The sequence below is a fragment of the Mustela putorius genome, unplaced genomic scaffold (assembly GCF_011764305.1).
Source record: "Mustela putorius furo isolate JIRA1106 unplaced genomic scaffold, ASM1176430v1.1 tig00003983_pilon_pilon_pilon, whole genome shotgun sequence".
Taxonomy (NCBI): Eukaryota; Metazoa; Chordata; class Mammalia; order Carnivora; family Mustelidae; genus Mustela; species Mustela putorius.
The window spans coordinates 5,003,064-5,020,833 of NW_025422123.1; the positions used below are offsets into that span (position 1 = coordinate 5,003,064).

Consider the following 17,770-nt stretch of genomic DNA (forward strand, 5'->3'; position numbering starts at 1 on the left):
TTCATTAGGCAACACTAGAATTTAATACTGCCTGGGAGAAAGTTTACATTATTTCCCTGGCCCACACTGTCCAGTAACCAGCAGCAGGGAAAATCAGAGTTAGGACTAGTATACTGATCTGTTATAAAATCAGTGGTAATGGTTATTATGTTTGAGACCTGACTTTTTCCAAACCCAGTCTGATTTATTTCAGGCCATTTTGGCTTATACTTTTCAGAACATAGTATGTATGCTCCATTTACTAAGGGCAATAATGGGTCTTATGCATACACAATAATGCATATAATTTCAGAAGATTAACCCAGAATTAAATGCAAAATTTTCTGGGCACACGTATTATAAACTCTGTATTATCATTTCTTTGTATTTACTGCTCCTTCTGGTAGGAGGATTGTACTTCCCTGTCCTCATCATCAGGCTTGGCCAATGTGATACCTTTTAACAAATAAAATGTGAATTAAAAAGTTCATATGTCTCTTGTGAACAGAAATTTTGTCAGGTTGTAGTTGCATCTCTCTCTTCTCTCTGCCAGAAGACCAGAACGGTTCTGGTTAGAGCCACTATTTCATTCTGGATTCCTGGAATGATGACACAATTTCAACAAAACCAACAAGCTATTTTTGATGTCAAGTCTCTAGATTTTAGGGTCATTTGTTACCACAGCCTTAATTAGCCTAAAGTGACTCACCATAAAAGAACCCCATGTTAAGAATTTCTGTTGTAGGTGAATGTTTTTACATTCATTTGTTACTCATTTAAAAATTTATTCAACACCTTTTTTTTTTTTAAGATTTTATTTATTTATTTGACATACAGAGATCACAAGTAGGCAGAGAGGCAGGCAGAGAGAGAGAGAGGAGGGAACAGGCTCCCCGCTGAGCAGAGAGCCCAACCCGAGACTCGATCTCAGGACCCTGGGATCACGACCTGAGCCAAAGGCAGAGGCTTTAACCCACTGAGCCACCCAGGTGCCCTAAACACCTTTTTAATGAAGGATCAGATGAGGAAATAAGTATGGACTTTCTCATGGACACAGCTTCTAAGTAGCTTAGCCAGAGTTCAAACACAGGTCTATCAGATTATGTTATATCTCTTGTATCTCTTGTACTTTCCCGTTTGTCTTTAGATCGATTTAGCATGTATTGAATGAATCATTTCTTTGTATGTGGAATTAATACATGTGGAATTAATAATGCAGCTTGTAAAAGCTTTATATAATAAATATTTGTCTCTTTTTAAAGCAGAAGTCTTAAACTGTTGACTTGCAGGGCACAGATATGTTGTATTTGAAGGTTTTTATTTTTGTTTTTATGTTTGAAATCACATGCCCTTAGGTGAGGCTTATATTTGCCAATTAGCCACAATAACCACACCACTCCTTATTGGTTTAGGCCAGTTGACTTTGTACATTTATAACCACTGGGTCTCTGAAAACTTCTTTGTAACCCCTAAGATTGATGTATTTTATTGTACATTGGCAGTGAAACTGAGGTATTAGGTATAATTCCTCCTGGTTGCTTATTGGCATCAGACAAGTTATTTTTCATTGCTGGTCTCACATTAGCAAATTCTTAAATTGTGTGTAAGGAGGCAGAAAGGAATAATAAAAATTATAGTTAATTTGAGACTTCAGATGTGCCATGCATTGCTCAAAGACTTTAACATGTATTATCTAACATAATCTACATAGTAGCCTTATGAAGTAGACACAGTTACTATTTTCATTTTATAGAAGGAAACTGAAGCAAGAGAACTTAAGTGACTTGACCTTGGGCTGAGCCAGAAGGCACCTGGGTGGATCAGTCAGTTGAGTGTTCCACAGGTGATTTTGGTTCAGGTCATGATCTCATGAGATGGGGCCCCTAATCATGTTGGGCTCTACAGTCAATGGGGAGTTTGCTTGGGGTTCTCTCCCTCCCTCTTTCTGTCCCCCAACTTGTGCGCGTCCAAGCGTGCACTCTTTCAAATAAATATATTTTTTTTAAAAAGAGACTGAGCCAGGATTTGAACTCAGTCTGATTCCACACTCCTAAACACCATACTGTGAAGGGGGATATAGATAGCTTCATGAGCACTTTTCTTTTGAGTGGAGAAATCTCTCAGATCTTTCACTCATAGCTTTTATGTAAAGGACAAGATTTTTCTTATATTCTACAGCTTTTTCACAAGCCATAGTGTTCTTCAGAAAGAATATTTATTCTTTCTGCTAGTAGACAGATGACTCTGAACCATACAAACATCATCCATTCTTTTGCTACGTTGTGTTCATTGGATAAAAATTAGTCAGTTAGTCCTGATCTTTAGATCATGTGAAAATCATGATCTTTTCTGAGCATCCCCTGATACATTTTAATAGGTATAGTGAGAAAATATTTAGTAATCCTATCACTTCATCCTTTAAAAAGTGTGTGTGTGTGTGTGTGTGTGTGTGTGTATGTGTATGTGTGTTTTAATAGTTTAAAAAGTGTGTAGTCTGTTTCTCTTTGGGAAAGAGATTGACATTCTTAAAATATACCATAGTGCATTGTTTGAAAAATAATTATTCATACTGAACATTCTTCATATCTTATCTTAAGGGAAAGTGTTTCTCAAAAGTTACTACCACCACCTTGGTGGAATTTCCTGAAGCAAATGAAGTGGTCAGGTTGGTACTAGGGTTGAAATGCAGGAGGTTGGTGGTATGGGACCTGGTATGAGATGGTGAGCCTGCGGACTGAGTGGAAATGAAGTATCAGGGTAGGACTAGCTCAGTAAAGGTAAAAGGTGCTCTCCTGGATGGAGGGAGGCAAGGACTAGAGAACCAAGTTCTAGGGGTATCAGTGGCTCGAGCGTGAACACTGCTCCCCTCCCACTTTGCAAAAAGGAGCATGCCAGTGGGAGGTGTTTTGTTTGTCTTTTCTCCTCTTCTGCATGGTGAAATGAAGGATTGGTATTATGAAAACTGTGGGTAAAATTATAAAAGCAGTAAGGAATCTTTAAAAAAGGGGTAACCTGACTTTTTTGGTAATTTATTCCCAATTTATTCTCTTAATTTTTTTTTTTTTTAATTTGATTGAGAGAGCTGAGAGAGCACAAGCTGGGGAAGGGAGTGTGGACAGAGCGAGAGGGAGAAACAGACTGCCCTGAGCAGGGAGCCTGTTGTAGAACTGAGATCATGACCTGAACTGAAGGCAGACACTTAACTGAGACACCCAAATGCGTCTCCCCCACCCCCAAAATGCTTTTCTAATTTCTTCCAGTATTGTTGAGTCTCACAGACATTTGAAACCTTAGGACTGAGCTGAGAAAAAATCTGGACTCCACCCTCTCCAGCAGTTATGCTCATTCCACATATTGCTATTGGAATGATTCATGAATGACAGTAGGAACTTAGGAACTACTGGCCTGAGGAGAGGTTTTTTTTTTTTTTTTTAAGATTTTATTTATTTATTTAACAGACAGAGATCACAAGTAGGCAGAGAGGCAAGCAGACAGAGAGGGGGAGCAGAGAACCCGATGCAGGGCTCGATCCCAGAACTCTGGGATCATGACCTGAGCTGAAGGCAGAGGCTTTAACCCACTGAGCCACCCAGGCACCCCACTGAGGAGAGGTCTTTAACTGGAATCAAAGATCAGCTATAAACAGATAGATCACAGGTTTTTGTTTTGTTTTTAGGTTCTGATTTGCCAATTTTATTTTGTCAGCTTTTCTTAATATTTCCATGATTTGCCTGGCCCTATCAGTACTTTGATGGTTGAGATGTATGTGTAGGATGCATATATATGCACACATATTGTCCAGTGCTCACTTTGTTGGAAGTAGATCAATGTCACAATATTTAGAAAACTCCTCCCAGTGTTTTCGGTTTTTTAAAAAAACTGACACATTTTGTGGTTAGACCGAAATGAAATAAATATGTCTCTGGTGCATGTTATTGAAGTACTAATGGATTTTTAGATATTTTCTATAATGTTAACATGTTAATTTATGCCCTGTAAATGAATAGAAGACACTATTACTGGGAAAACTGTAGAGTCTGTACAATAAATGCTGTATAAGAAGCAACCTTCTTCCAAATGACTTTTTTGCTAGTTCACACTTCTGAGCAGTAGGCTCTATAGGCGTGAAGAATCTAGGGACTGTATAATTTGTGATAAACCAGATTATAAAATAAGCTTAATTACTGATAAGAGTTTTGTTTGTGAGCTTTGTTAACTTCATGTATTCTCTTGTTGACTATTTTTGCAAGAAGAATTTGAAGACATACTTTTGGGAGCCAGTGCAATGTTATTTCTATACTCAAATAAAGGCTTACAGCTCTGTGGTCTTGGTCTAAGCAAATACGACTTGAGAGACCTTATGAGTCCAATCAGAACTAGTTAGTTACCTGTGGTGAGTAGTAAGGAGAAGAATTTTATATATGTAGTGATAATTCATAAAATTTAAATATCTGCTTACTGAAAGGGTATTTAATATTTTTGCTGTAAATAGAAATGTTTACTTTCCATAAATATATTTTATAGCAATTTGAAGTACATTAAGGTCTGGGAGAACTAATATTTTTAAACTTTGTATGTTTACCAGATCAAATAAGTTAATACTCAACAAATCTATCTTGTGTATTATGTGGCAGACATAATATTTTTTTGCTAGGGGCTAGGGTATACAGTGAATAAGATATGCATTATTTTTCATCCAACAAATGAGTAATGAGTGCCTCTGTGGATATACTCTTAAGGGCTTCCCTGAGGAAATAGTGCTTATGTTAAGGTTCAGGGGTGAGTGGGAGTTACCAAGCAGATAGCAAAATAAAGAAAAATGGTCACATCTCATGAGTAGGGTACTCCAGGTTGAGAAAAAGCATGGGGATGTTTGAAAAACAAAAAGGACCCCAGAATGGTTGAAGTAGGAGGAGGGAGAGGAGAAGCAGTTGGCTTAAGATGAGACTGAAGAGATAGCCAGAAACCAGTTCTTAAAGAGACTTCTTTCCTTCTTTCCTTCCTTTCAAGATTTTATTTATTCATTTGAGAGAGAGAGAGCAAAAGTAGGGGGAGAGACAGATGGAGAGGGAGAAGCAGACCCTCCACTGAGCAGGGAGCCCAATGTGGGACTCGATTTGAGGACCCTGGGAGCATGACCGGAGCCAAAGGCAGATGCTTAACTGACTGAGTCACCCAGGCATCCCTTCTAACTTCAAAACCGTGTTTATGATTTTGGATCTGATTATAAAGGCAGTGGGAGGCCATTCATGTTAAGGGAGGAAAATGACCTTATCAGAATCTGGTGTTTACAACATCACTCTGATTCTCTCAGTTTGCTTAGTGGTGAATGTGTTAGAGAGGACCAATAGCAGATAGGATTTGAAGAAATCAGATACTGTTGAAGGAAACTGACAGATGATGACTTAAGATTAGTGTGGTAGGGTTCCAGAGGTATTTGGAGTCATAAATAACTAAATGTGGTGATGTTTTGAGATACAGAATTAAGATCAGGAGAATGTAGAGGCTGAGATGATTCCCAGGCTCCCACAGTCTTCTGGCTTGAGCTTCCAGGAGAATGTTGGTGCCATCCCCTGAGATGGGAAAGAAGGCCAGAAGACAGGGTCTACTTTAATTTCTAAGATGTACCTCAAAGTGGAGAGATTCATGGGGCACATAGGATTGGGGTCACTTACCATCAATAGGATATATGGGGTGGGTGGGGATGTATAATGTATATATTTTAAACTTGTCTGAAAATACCAATTATTATCTTTTTTTTTTTTTTTTTTTTTTGACAGAGAGAGATCACAAGTAGGCAGAGAGGCAGGCAGAGAGAGAGAGGAGGAAGCAGGCTCCCTGCTGAGCAGAGAGCCTGATGTGGGACTCGATCCCAGGACCCCGAGATCATGACCTGAGCCGAAGGCAGCGGCTTAACCCACTGAGCCACCCAGGCGCCCTACCAATTATTATCAAAGCAATATCAGTCAGTCTTTCTGAGGTTACTGAAGACTGTCTTGAGTTTTTAAGAGAAGGAATCATTATGAGAATGTAGGTGAGAATATGGTAAAGTTTTTTGTTGTTATTTTCTAAGAAGTTAAAGAGATTACTCATGAAAGGAAGTTTAAATGAACCTAGCCATATTGAGTAGATCACAGTTTTCCCCATAAGGTAGGTTCCAAAGAGACAGCATTTTAAGGTGGGTTTTTTTTTTTTTTTTAAATAGTAATCAGTCCTTAGTTCTTGGTAATTTTTGTTCAGACCAGTTTGTTTTTGCTGAGGCTTTTAACCCAGGTTAACATCCAACTAGTAGAATTTTTATTAAGATTTTAATCAGAAAGCTAAAACTGTTTTATAAATTGGCTGACTACTGCTAATGGCTTGTAGCTTTTAAAAATAAGGTGTGTAAGGGTTATGATTGGGGTGGGGGTAGGAACGTGCAGCTTTGAAAACTTGGAAATGTACTTGTTAATGGAGGCTCTAGCCTATTTAGGATATCACTTGGGGGAAGGGATGAAGAGGAGGTAAAAGAAACCCTGTTCTTTTAAAGGAGGCCTTCATACAATGCCTTACATGAACTCAACTTATAATCAGATCAAGTTTTTATTTGCAGCATTTCCATTTTACTTTAATTGGCTGTTTGAGACACAGCATTTATTTATTTATTTATTTATTTATAAAGATTTTATTTATTTATTTGACAGAGAGAGAGATCACAAGTAGGCAGAGAGGCAGTCAGAGAGAGAGAGGAGGAAGCAGGCTCCCTGCTGAGCAGAGAGCCCGATGCGGGACTTGATCCCAGGACCCTGAGATCATGACCTGAGCCGAAGGCAGTGGCTTAACCCACTGAGCCACCCAGGTGCCCCTAGACACAGCATTTAATGGTGTGAAATGCTAAAATAAAACTTCCAGTGGGACATGGCGTTGTAATCTGTGATGTATCGTCAGGTGGAATTGGTGACTAGAATGGGAATGTGGGAACTGGAAACGTAACCCCTGCAGCTTGGAAGTTGTTGCATTTTGATAAGCTGAGCGGTGCTTGCTTCAGTGATGCATGCTGTAGTGGGCAGAGTGTGGACATTAGAGTTATGCAAGCCTGGGTCTCAAAACCCTAGCTTCAGCACTTGGTTGCCATGCTCCACTGTCTGCTGAAGTGTGGGGTTGACATCTGCTGATTTTGTTTTGAGGATTAAATGGGAAATGAACATAATGCCTCTGGCAGAGTGACTTGCTCATAGTAGGCACTTAAATCTTAGTTCCTCTTTCACCTCCAGTTTTATTTTCTTTATACCCAGCTTCAGTGTCTATAATAATGATGTAGAAGCCTTATTAGTGGCCATATAAACTTAGTGAGTTAGAGCAAATGCAGTTCACTTTCTCATTTTTACTAATTATGAAAATAGAAATTCACAGGTATTGAGCATTTCATCTTTTGGAAATGCTAATCCAGGTGATGCTAAGTGTGTCCTTGAAGGCACACAAGAGAGTTTGACAGAGGTTTAAAATGACAGTGGGTAAATAATTTTAAACATAATCCAGTGATGGGCTTTCTACAGGAAAATGTTTGGCCACTTATTCGTTCAGTTAACATTTATTGAGCAACATTTTTATATGGGGGAGACTTGACAAGTGGTAATTTGATTCTTACATGCCATAGTAGGTGTTGTGCTGTGGAAAATCACAGGGTATTGTGCCAAGAGAATAAGACAGTATGACCAAATGCTTTAAAAATGTTCATTGGTGGGGCGCCTGGGTGGCTCAGTGGGTTAAGCTGCTGCCTTTGGCTCAGGTCGTGATCTCTGAGTCCTGGGATCGAGCCCCGCATCGAGCTCTCTGCTAGCAGGGAGCCTGCTTCCTCCTCTTTCTCTGCCTGCCTCTCTGCCTGCTTGTGATCTCCGTCTGTCAAATAAATAAATAAAATCTTTAAAAAAAAAAAGTTCATTGGTGACATCTGGGTGGTTCAGTCAGTTAAGCGTCTGCCTTCAGCTCATGTCCTAATCCCAGGGTCCTGGGATTGAGTTGCGCATTGGGTTCCTTGCTCAGTGGGGAGCTTGCTTCTCCCTCTGCCTGCCACTCTCCCTGCTTGTGTGCTGTCCCCTCCCTGATGAGCAGGGAGCCTGATGTGGGACTCCATCCCAGGACCCTGGGAATCATTACCTGAGCCGAAGGGAGATGCTCAACCAACTGAGCCACCCAGGTGTCCTTGAAGAGGGTTTTGGAAAAGGAATTTATTGTCAAAGAAGGTAAGTTAAGTGAAACCCTTTCCAAATCAGTTTTGTCTATTCTCTGCCTTGAAGAAATCATTACCAAAGACATAGTTATTGTCACATTCTAGAAGTGGGGTGGGAGTTAAATGAGCTAAGCATCTTGCCAAACCTGTGTAGTACATCTGAGAGATAGAAGTTGGGGTATATACAAACCAAAGGTAAGTTGTTGTTGTTTTTTTTAATCTTTTATTTTTTATAAACATATAATATATTTTTATCCCCAGGGGTACAGGTCTGTGAATCACCTTTTTACACATTTCACAGCACTCACCATAGCACATACTTTCCCCAATGTCCACAACCCTACCCCCCTTCTCCCAACCCCCCCTCCCCCCAGCAACCCTCAGTTTGTTTTGTGAGATTAAGAGTCACTTAAGGTTTGTCTCCCTCCCAATCCCATCTTGTTTCATTTATTCTTCTCCTACCCCCTTAACCCCCCATGTTGCATCTCCACTTCCTCATATCAGGAGATCATATGATAGTTGTCTTTCTCTGCTTGACTTATTTCACTGAGCATGATACCCTCTAGTTCCATCCACGTCATTGCAAATGGCAAGATTTCATTTCTTTTGATGGCTGCATAGTATTCCACTATATATATATATATATATATCACATCTTCTTTATCCATTCATCTGTTGATGGACATCTAGGTTCTTTCCATAGTTTGGCTATTGTGGACATTGCTGCTATAAACATTCGGGTGCACGTGCCCCTTCGGATCACTATGTTTGTATCTTTAGGGTAAATACCAGTAGTGCAATTGCTGAGTCCTAGGGTAGCTCTCTTTTCAACATTTTGAGGAACCTCCAAGCTCTTTTCCAGAGTGGCTGCACCAGCTTGCATTCCCACCAAGAGTGTAGGAGGGTTCCCCTTTCTCCACATCCTTGCCAGCATCTGTCATTTCCTGACTTGTTAATTTTAGCCATTCTGACTGGTGTGAGGTGGTCTCTCATCGTGGTTTTGATTTGTATTTCCCTGATGCCGAGTGATATGGAGCACTTTTTCATGTGTCTGTTGGCTATCTGGATGTCTTCTTTGCAGAAATCTCTGTTCATATCCTCTGCCCATTTCTTGGTTGGATTATTTGTTCTTTGGGTGTTGAGTTTGCTAAGTTCTTTATTGATTTTGGACACTAGCCCTTTATCTGATATGTCCTTTGCAAATATCTTCTCCCATTCTGTCAGTTGTCTTTTGGTTTTGTTGACTGTTTCCTTTGCCGTACAAAAGCTTTTGATCTTGATAAAATCCCAATAGTTCATTTTTGCCCTTGCTTCCGTTGCCTTTGGTGATGTTCCTAGAAAGATGTGGCTGCAGCTGAGGTCGAAGAGGTTGCTGCCTGTGTTCTCCTCAAGGATTTTGATGGATTCCTTTCTCACATTAAGGTCTTTCATCCATTTTGAGTCTATTTTTGTATGTGGTGTAAGGAAATGGTCCAATTTCATTTTTCTGCATGTGGCTGTCCAATTTTCCCAACACCATTTATTGAAGAGGCTGTCTTTTTTCCATTGGACATTCTTTCCTGCTTTGTCGAAGATGAGTTGACCATAGAGTTGAGGGTCTATTTCTGGGCTCTCTATTCTGTTCCATTGATCTATGTGTCTGTTTTTGTGCCAGTACCATGCTGTCTTGAGGATGACAGCTTTGTAATAGAGCTTGAAGTCCGGAATTGTGATGCCACCAACGTTGGCTTTCTTTTTCAATATTCCTTTGGCTATTTGAGTTCCTTTCTGGTTCCATATAAATTTTAGGATTGTTTGTTCCATTTCTTTGAAAAAGATGGATGGTACTTTGATAGGAATTGCATTAAATGTGTAAATTGCTTTAGGTAGCATAGACATTTTCACAATATTTATTCTTCCAATCCAGGAGCATGAAACATTTTTCCATTTCTTTGTGTCTTCCTCAATTTCTTTTATGAGTACTTTATAGTTTTCTGAGTATAAATTCTTTGCCTCTTTGGTTAGGCTTATTCCTAGGTATCTTATGGTTTTGGGTGCAATTGTAAATGAGATTGACTCTTTAATTTCTCTTTCTTCTGTCTTGTTGTTGGTTTAGAGAAATGCAACTGATTTCTGTGCATTGATTTTATATCCTGACACTTTACTGAATTCCTGTACAAGTTTTAGCAGTTTTGGAGTGGAGTCTTTTGGGTTTTCCACATCCAAAGGTAAGTTTTGAGTAATGACTAGATAAGGGGTAGTCCCAGTGAGACTCTCAGGTCAGTGGGCTTGTCCGCAGAGCAGGACGAGGTGGGTTTTCAATGCTCTCAGTGTTTTTGAGGTACACTTTATAGTAAGATTGACTTGTGAGAAAAACCATTCTGAAAACAATGGAGAAAAATCTGTCTGGTGAGTTTAGTGTGTGGGGCAGCTAGCCGCAGGGACTTCACTGGTCATTTTGGCTCTGCTGGTACCATTAGGTCATTTTCTCTGCCTTGTGGAAACATCCCATTTCTAGATACTTACTTAAGTTTCCAAGAATACCTTTTGTTGAGAAACTATTTTTCCCAATAGTTGATAATGAGTTAAGCTGCCAAGATGGCTTTTCTTAACTTTTGCACAGTGATCCCATTAATAAAATTCAAAGGTTTTTACTCAGGTTTTACAAATAACTGTTTTGGAAGATTTATTTACATTTATTTACCAGGTGTACACCTTTGGATAGACAATTAACTCTCCCAATTTACAGAAATAAATAATTCCTATTTTTTTCTTACAGAGGTTGATAAGCTTGGAGATTTCTAATTTTCCCATTTATATGAGAACTGTACAGCAAGTGGAACAAGACTTTACTGTGGCTGCATCAAATGAAGTGACTATTTTTGCCCCTTTCCCTTACTGCTTTCCAAAGGAGAGTGATGAGAAGCATTCTCTCTGCCTTTTTTGTTCACTTTTTTACATGTGATGTAAATCTCCTCCCCTGACCTTGGAAAACTTCTGGGACTTTGTGTTATTTTTCTTCTTTTTTCTTTTCCTTTTCCTTTCTTTTTGTTGTTGTTGGTGATGGTGTTTTTCCTTTTTTTTCCTCCCTTGTGTCTTTTCATCTTTTTTTTCTTTTTCTGTTTTCTTTCTTTTTCTTGAGTTGTCAAGCAGTTGAATACCAAGTGATTCAGAAAGTGAGGAGCAAGAGAGTAGGAATTATGATGCAAATATGAGGGCAAAAAGGAGGAGATAATTTGTGGCCCTTTTCTGTTGACTAGGAAAATACCTTTCATTTTTAATGGCTATTATTTGTTGAGTACCCATGGGCCTAATGAGTACATTATCTTATTTAATTCACATTATTGTTAGAGGTAGAAATAATTCCCTCCTTTTGTCTTAACAGACAAGTCCCCAAAAGATTAAATAGTCTGCTTTTAGCCATATGTCCAGTAAATAGCAAAGTTAGGGTTTAAATCCAGGTCCAACTTTGAAGCTTTTTGTAGTGTATAGGTTACTTAAGTTGGCCTAAGAGTTTAAAAACAAACAAACAAACAAACAAAAAAACCAAACCACAACAAACTGTATTAGGATTAACTCCATGAATTTCTGGTGACTTGCATTAACTTTCTTGGCTCTTGTTTTCTTTATCTGTAAGAGGAGAGGATTGAGCTGGATCTTTAAAATTAGTTCTGACTAAAAATTCTGTGATTCTTTGTCACTTTATTGAATTCAAGCAGAGGAAAAATGTACAGAGCTTCTAGTTTTTGTGTGTGCAGCCAGTTTAGTTTGTAATGAATACTGTTAGTTTGACGATTTTTTTTTCACTTGTTCATCCTGTGGAAGTGCAGAAAAGTAATCATGGGAGAATAGGTTAAAAGAGGGTACATTGTTCCAACTCAAGATTCACAAAAGAAAACAACTAAAAATACTTGAGCATGAAGGAGCATGGCAGGCATGGGCTGGAGATTGGGTGGGTGGGACCTTGTTATTGTCTGTAGACATTAATGTCATTTACCCGTAAGTATTATTGTGCCTGATTGAGTGAGTTTTGTGTGTCTGTCTCCAGGCATTGGGGATTGTGCTAGATGGTATCACGATGACTCAGTTGCAGTTCTTTTAGGGCCTCATAACATTTCCAGTTAAATGGTGGGGATGGTTATAGGAGGGATACAATGATATTGACATAAGAGAAGTAATGAGGTGACATGGTATAAAAAAGAAGTGTCATTTTTACATTATTATAGTACTTTTATTCCATTTATGTAGTACCATTTTCTCTAAATTTGCTGCACAAATAACATCGAGATAATAAGCCATTTAAAAATGTCAAAACACCAAAGAATGAGAAAGCTATGAGAAGTAAATACACAGAAAAGAAGCAGTAGATGCTTTAGATTGCTGATCAGCCCAAAAGTTACTGATTCTTTGGCTAAATCCATTGCATTCACCATTAGTTCTGTAAATTAGTGGGAGCTTGACATGGAGGCCTTTTCCTTGAGCCAAATTAGTGCTCACCATTTTACATCCTGTGGTTCTGATTGAAGAACATGGGTTTTGATGTCAAATGGACTTGCATTTAAATCCTGATCTTGCTACATAGTAACTAGCTGTTAACTTGGAACAGATGACCTAAACTTACTCAGCTTCAGCTTCTTCATCAGTGAAGTGGTATATGACTATATAATTACACTTCCCTCATTAGGATTATTTTGAGGATTGAAGTGAATGAGTATTACACATAAAACATTTAGTGCAGTGCCTGACACATGGTAAGTGACACATAAATAATAGCTCAGTATTTGTTAAAACAGTGATTCTGGGGGCACCTGGGTGGCTTCATCAGTTAAGCATCTGCCTTCAGCTCAGTTCATGATCCCAGGGTCATGGGATGGAACCCTCCATTAGGCTCCCCACTCAGCACGGAGTCTGACTTTCCCTCTCCCTCTGCCCCTCCCCTACTTGTGGTCTCTGTCTCTGAAATAAATAAATAAATAAAAACTTTTTTTTTTTTTAAACCCCCCCACACAGTGATTCTGATTAGGCGATAGAGCATAATAACACATTCTCTGATTTAGAAGGTAAGGCAATGTGGAGTTTTCAAATTTTACTTTGAATTGAAACAGTATAATCTGTACTTTATAGACTGGCATTAGACTTTTATATGAAACAGAGACTATATCTAATAATTTTAAGTTATATACCCACTGCCACCTTTAAGAAATGGAAAGATATAATTGAAGATCTCTGTTCTCCCTGCCTTTTGCCTCCAGTTTAACCATTGTCCTCAATTTGGTGTATCATTTCCACACATGTCATTATATTATAATTAAAGTATTATACTATATATATATCCTTCCATAGCTTTCCTCACTCAACATTGCATTTAAGATGTTTCTGTTGTATATGTAGCATTCATTAATTTTAACTGCTATAGAACATTCCCTTACATGAATGAATTTTAATTTATTTTAATCTATCTTGTCAATGGACAATATTCCTGTGTACCTGTTACCTTCATATCCCCCTCTTCAACCTAAGAGACAATCACTATCCTGAATTGTTAATTATTTTTTTAATTGTTTAAACATACATATTCCTAAGTAGCATATTGAGTTTTGCCTCTTTTTAACGTTTATGTAAATATAATCTTACTATGTTTTTTAGTGACTTTTTTTTCAGTGTTACTGTTTTGAGATTCATTCATAGCAATTTCACAGTTTCATTTTCACAGTATATATTATTCCATTATATGAATATAGTACGATTTATGGACCTTGAGGTTGTTTCTGACTCTTTATTTTTATTTTTACTTTTAAAAAAAATATTTTACTTATTTATTTATTTGACAGAGAGAGTGAGAGAGAGAGCACAATAGGCAGAGAGGCAGGCAGAGAGAGAGGGGGAAGCATGCTCCCCGCTGAGCAGAGAGCCTGATGGGGGCTCAATCCCAGGACCCTGAGATCATGACCTGAGCTGTAGGCAGAGGCTTAACGCACTGAGCCACCCAGGCGCCCCTGTTTCTGACTTTTTACTATTGCAAACAATATATAATTAACAATTTTGTCATGTGTGTTGAGATTCAGCCATATGACTAAGTGAAATGACTGAGGTATAGGTAATGTTACTTGCATCTTCATCTTTACTGGATAAGTAGTAATTCATTACCATTTATTTATTTTCTAATTTCTTATTTGACCCATGAACTTAAATTTTTAAAATACTTTTTAAGTTTCCAAAATTATATAGAATTCTTAACAATATTTAATTTACTTCCTCTGTGGTGAGCTTACTCTTTTTGTATTACTAATTCTTTGGCATCTGTTAAGACTTTTGCTTTTTTGTCTAGCTTTTTGTCAGTTTTTATAAATATTCCTCATGTTTGAAAATAATTTACTAACTTACTCTTGGGTATATGAGTGTAAACTTACTAATCTTCTCTAATTTTACTAATTATTTTGGCTGAGACAGGTATAGTAAAATCTTCCCATTATGATAGTAAATTTGTCAGTTTCCCATAAATCTTTTTTGCTTTATATATTTTGAGATGTTGTTATTAGGTACATACAAGTTTAAAATTGTTTTATCCTCCTGGTAAAGTATTTGTTTTTAGGTAGGGGTTTGTGTGTGTAATTTTTTTTTTTTTCTTACTATCATATAATGATGCTCTTTTTTTTCCTCGAATAGTGCCTTTTGCCTCAGTCTCCATCTCCTCACACTACTGTAGCTATTACTGGCTTTTTCTTTTTTTTTTTTTTAAGATTTATTTATTTATTTGAGAGGGAGGGAGAGATATATGGGGAGTAGGGCAGAGGGAGAGAAGGATTCTCAAGCAGCCTCCCTGCTGAGAAGGGAGCCTCAAGTAGGGCTCAGTCACACAATTTTGAGATTGTAACTTGAACTGAAATCAAGAGTCAGACACTTAACTGAGCCAACCACATGCCTCAGTGTTACTGGCTTTTTAATCATGCATCTTTGCTGGTACTTTTTAAAAATAGACTTTAAAATTTTCTTTATCGTAATGTTCATGCTTTCAGTATGTTGCTTGTAAACTTATAAAATAGGACCTAGTTTATTCAATTTGAATGTTCTCTTTTAATTACTAAGTTTAGTCAGTTTACAATTATTACCATTACTAACATATTTGTACTTATTTCTACAGTCTTATTATGTGTTTTCCATTTATCCTGCTTTTTTCTGTGCTCTTTTTTTCTTTCCTCTGTTGGTTTGAATAACTTCTTTATTCTTTTTTCCTTCTTCTGACTACCCCTAACATTTTACTTGTATTTGGCTTTGTAAAATCTTATGTTAACCTGGTTGGTTTATCTAAACATAGTGATTCGAAGGGACACATGCACCCCAATCTTCATTAGCAGCAGCAGGGTCCACAATGTCCAAGATATGGAAAGGCCCAGATGTCCATTGACAGATGAATGGATAAAGAAGATGTGGTGTATATATACTATGGAATATTACTCAGCCATCCAAAAGAATGAAATCTTAACATTTGCAAAAACATGGATAGAACTGAGGTTATTATGCTAAGTGAAATAAGTCAGAGAAAGGCAAATATATGATTTCACTTGTATGTGTAATTTAAGAAGCAAAACAGTTGAACATGGAGAATGGAAGGAAAAATAAGATGAAAACATAGAGGGAGACAAGCCATTAGAGACTCTTAACTCTAGGAAACAAACAGGATTGCTGAGGGGGATGGGTTAGTGAGGGGGGTGGGCTAACGGTGATGGGCATTAAGGAAGGCACTTGATGTAATGAGCACTGGGTTTTTTGTGCAACTGATGACTTACTAAATTTTACCTCCAAAACTAATAATATACTATATGTTAATAAAATTTAATTTAAATAAAAAATTGGTATGTCTGCCATATTTCTGAACAATACAGGGACCATGGAAAACTTTAATTCCAGTTACCCTCCACCAGTGGAAAGTATGTATGGTATATGTTTTTAACCAGTATTTTACTTCCTTTTTTCATTCAGAGTAGTCTTTATTATTGCTCCTATTACATTGAATTTTTATTTTTATACTTTTTTGTTTTCTAATTCCCAAGGAAATTATGAATGCCCTCATTAAACTGGTTATTATCACTCTTTCTCTTCAGATTTTCAAAAGAAACAACCAGACGATGATTCTGCTCCAAGTACAAGTAACAGCCAATCAGATTTGTTTTCCGAAGAGACCACCAGTGACAACAACAATACCTCTATAACCACGCCAACTATTAGTCCCAGCCAGCAGCCGCTTCCGACAGAATTGAATGTAACTTCACCAAGTAAAGAGGAGTGTAAGTGCCTACATCTTTGCAGTGTTAGACAAAGCAGCCCAAGAATTGTATCATGAGCTTCTTAGTAATGCTTTGTCTCAGGAAAAAAAAGATAGCAGTTCTTCTAAATCAAGATTAAGTGTTGATGTTTAGGCCCAAGTCAGCCAGTTAGGGAATAAATTTTAGCTATTCTGTAGAGCTTAAGGTCTTTTTAAAAGATAGCTTTTTTTGTTAACTGTCAAGGTGTGAGGTTTTCAACCAATCTAGGGCAGTGGTTCTCAGTCCTGGCTGCAAAATAGAAGATTAAAAAAGAAAAAACAAAACAATTACAGTCTTTGGCACTATTCTCTCATTCTAATTTTATTGACCTGGAGGGAGGCCCAGGGATTTTTCTTTTTAACTCTGTAGAGGATCCTAATCTACGCTAATTGATGAGAACCACTGGTCTAGAGAACTTACTCCTGATTTAGGAACCTTGGATTGAAACCTTACCTTCTGTCGCTCTTTTGGGCCTTGTATGTTTTTAGGCAATTAATGAAGATAACAACACTGTGTACTTCATAGAACATTGGCTATTTGAAGAGAGGAGAAAATCATTTCTCTTATTCTTCTGTAGGTTCTCAGTTATAGAATGTTACTTTTATATATGTGATACGGAAGTCCATTGTCCACTTAACTTTTTTGCTGGTGTAGCAAACTTCTTTAGTGCACAACTATTACTAATTGTCTCTCGAAAATTTAGGCACATTTTGACATACCAGTTTTTGCCTTTTAAAAAGCTTTAAATTAACAAGTTGAAAGTTGATGTTTCAGATTTTATGAACATCTAGAAATCCTTGGAATATGGTAGGTTGGAATGTTCTGCCTACTAACTTTGGAACGATTAGCAGAGGACAAATTATTTATCATAAATTTGTGAACTGGGTGACACTGAAGAAGGCCAGAGTCTGTGTCCTTAAAGAATTTACTCATTATCAGGGGACATTAAATATATTTGTTATAGTATGGCAGTGGTTCTCAACCAGGAATGATTTTTGTCCCCCACCCCCATGCTCCTAAGCATCCTACACTGCATAGGATAGCCCTCCACAACAAGGAATTATCCAGCCTAAAATGTCAGTAGTGCCAAGGTTGAGAAAACCCGATACATGGTTATATGAGCCCATTTTAATGATTCTTTTTTTTTTTTTTTAAAGATTTTATTTATTTATTTGGCAGACAGAGATCACAAGTAGGCAGAGAGGCAGGCAGAGAGGCAGGCAGAGAGAGAGAGGAAGGAAGCAGGCTCCCTGCTGAGCAGGGAGCCCGATGCGGGGCTCTATCCCAGGACCCTTAGATC

The 17,770-nt window shown here is 37.8% G+C and overlaps 1 protein-coding gene across 1 annotated transcript in view; it reads left to right on the forward strand.

Annotated features, from left to right (window-relative positions):
• ZFAND3 (zinc finger AN1-type containing 3) overlaps window positions 1-17,770 on the forward strand; it is a 334,816-nt gene that overhangs the window by 237,592 nt on the left and 79,454 nt on the right. Inside the window, exon 3 of the mRNA XM_045071246.1 lies at window positions 16,270-16,452. Coding sequence (XP_044927181.1) covers window positions 16,270-16,452 — 183 coding nt within the window. The remainder of the gene's footprint in view (window positions 1-16,269; window positions 16,453-17,770) is intronic.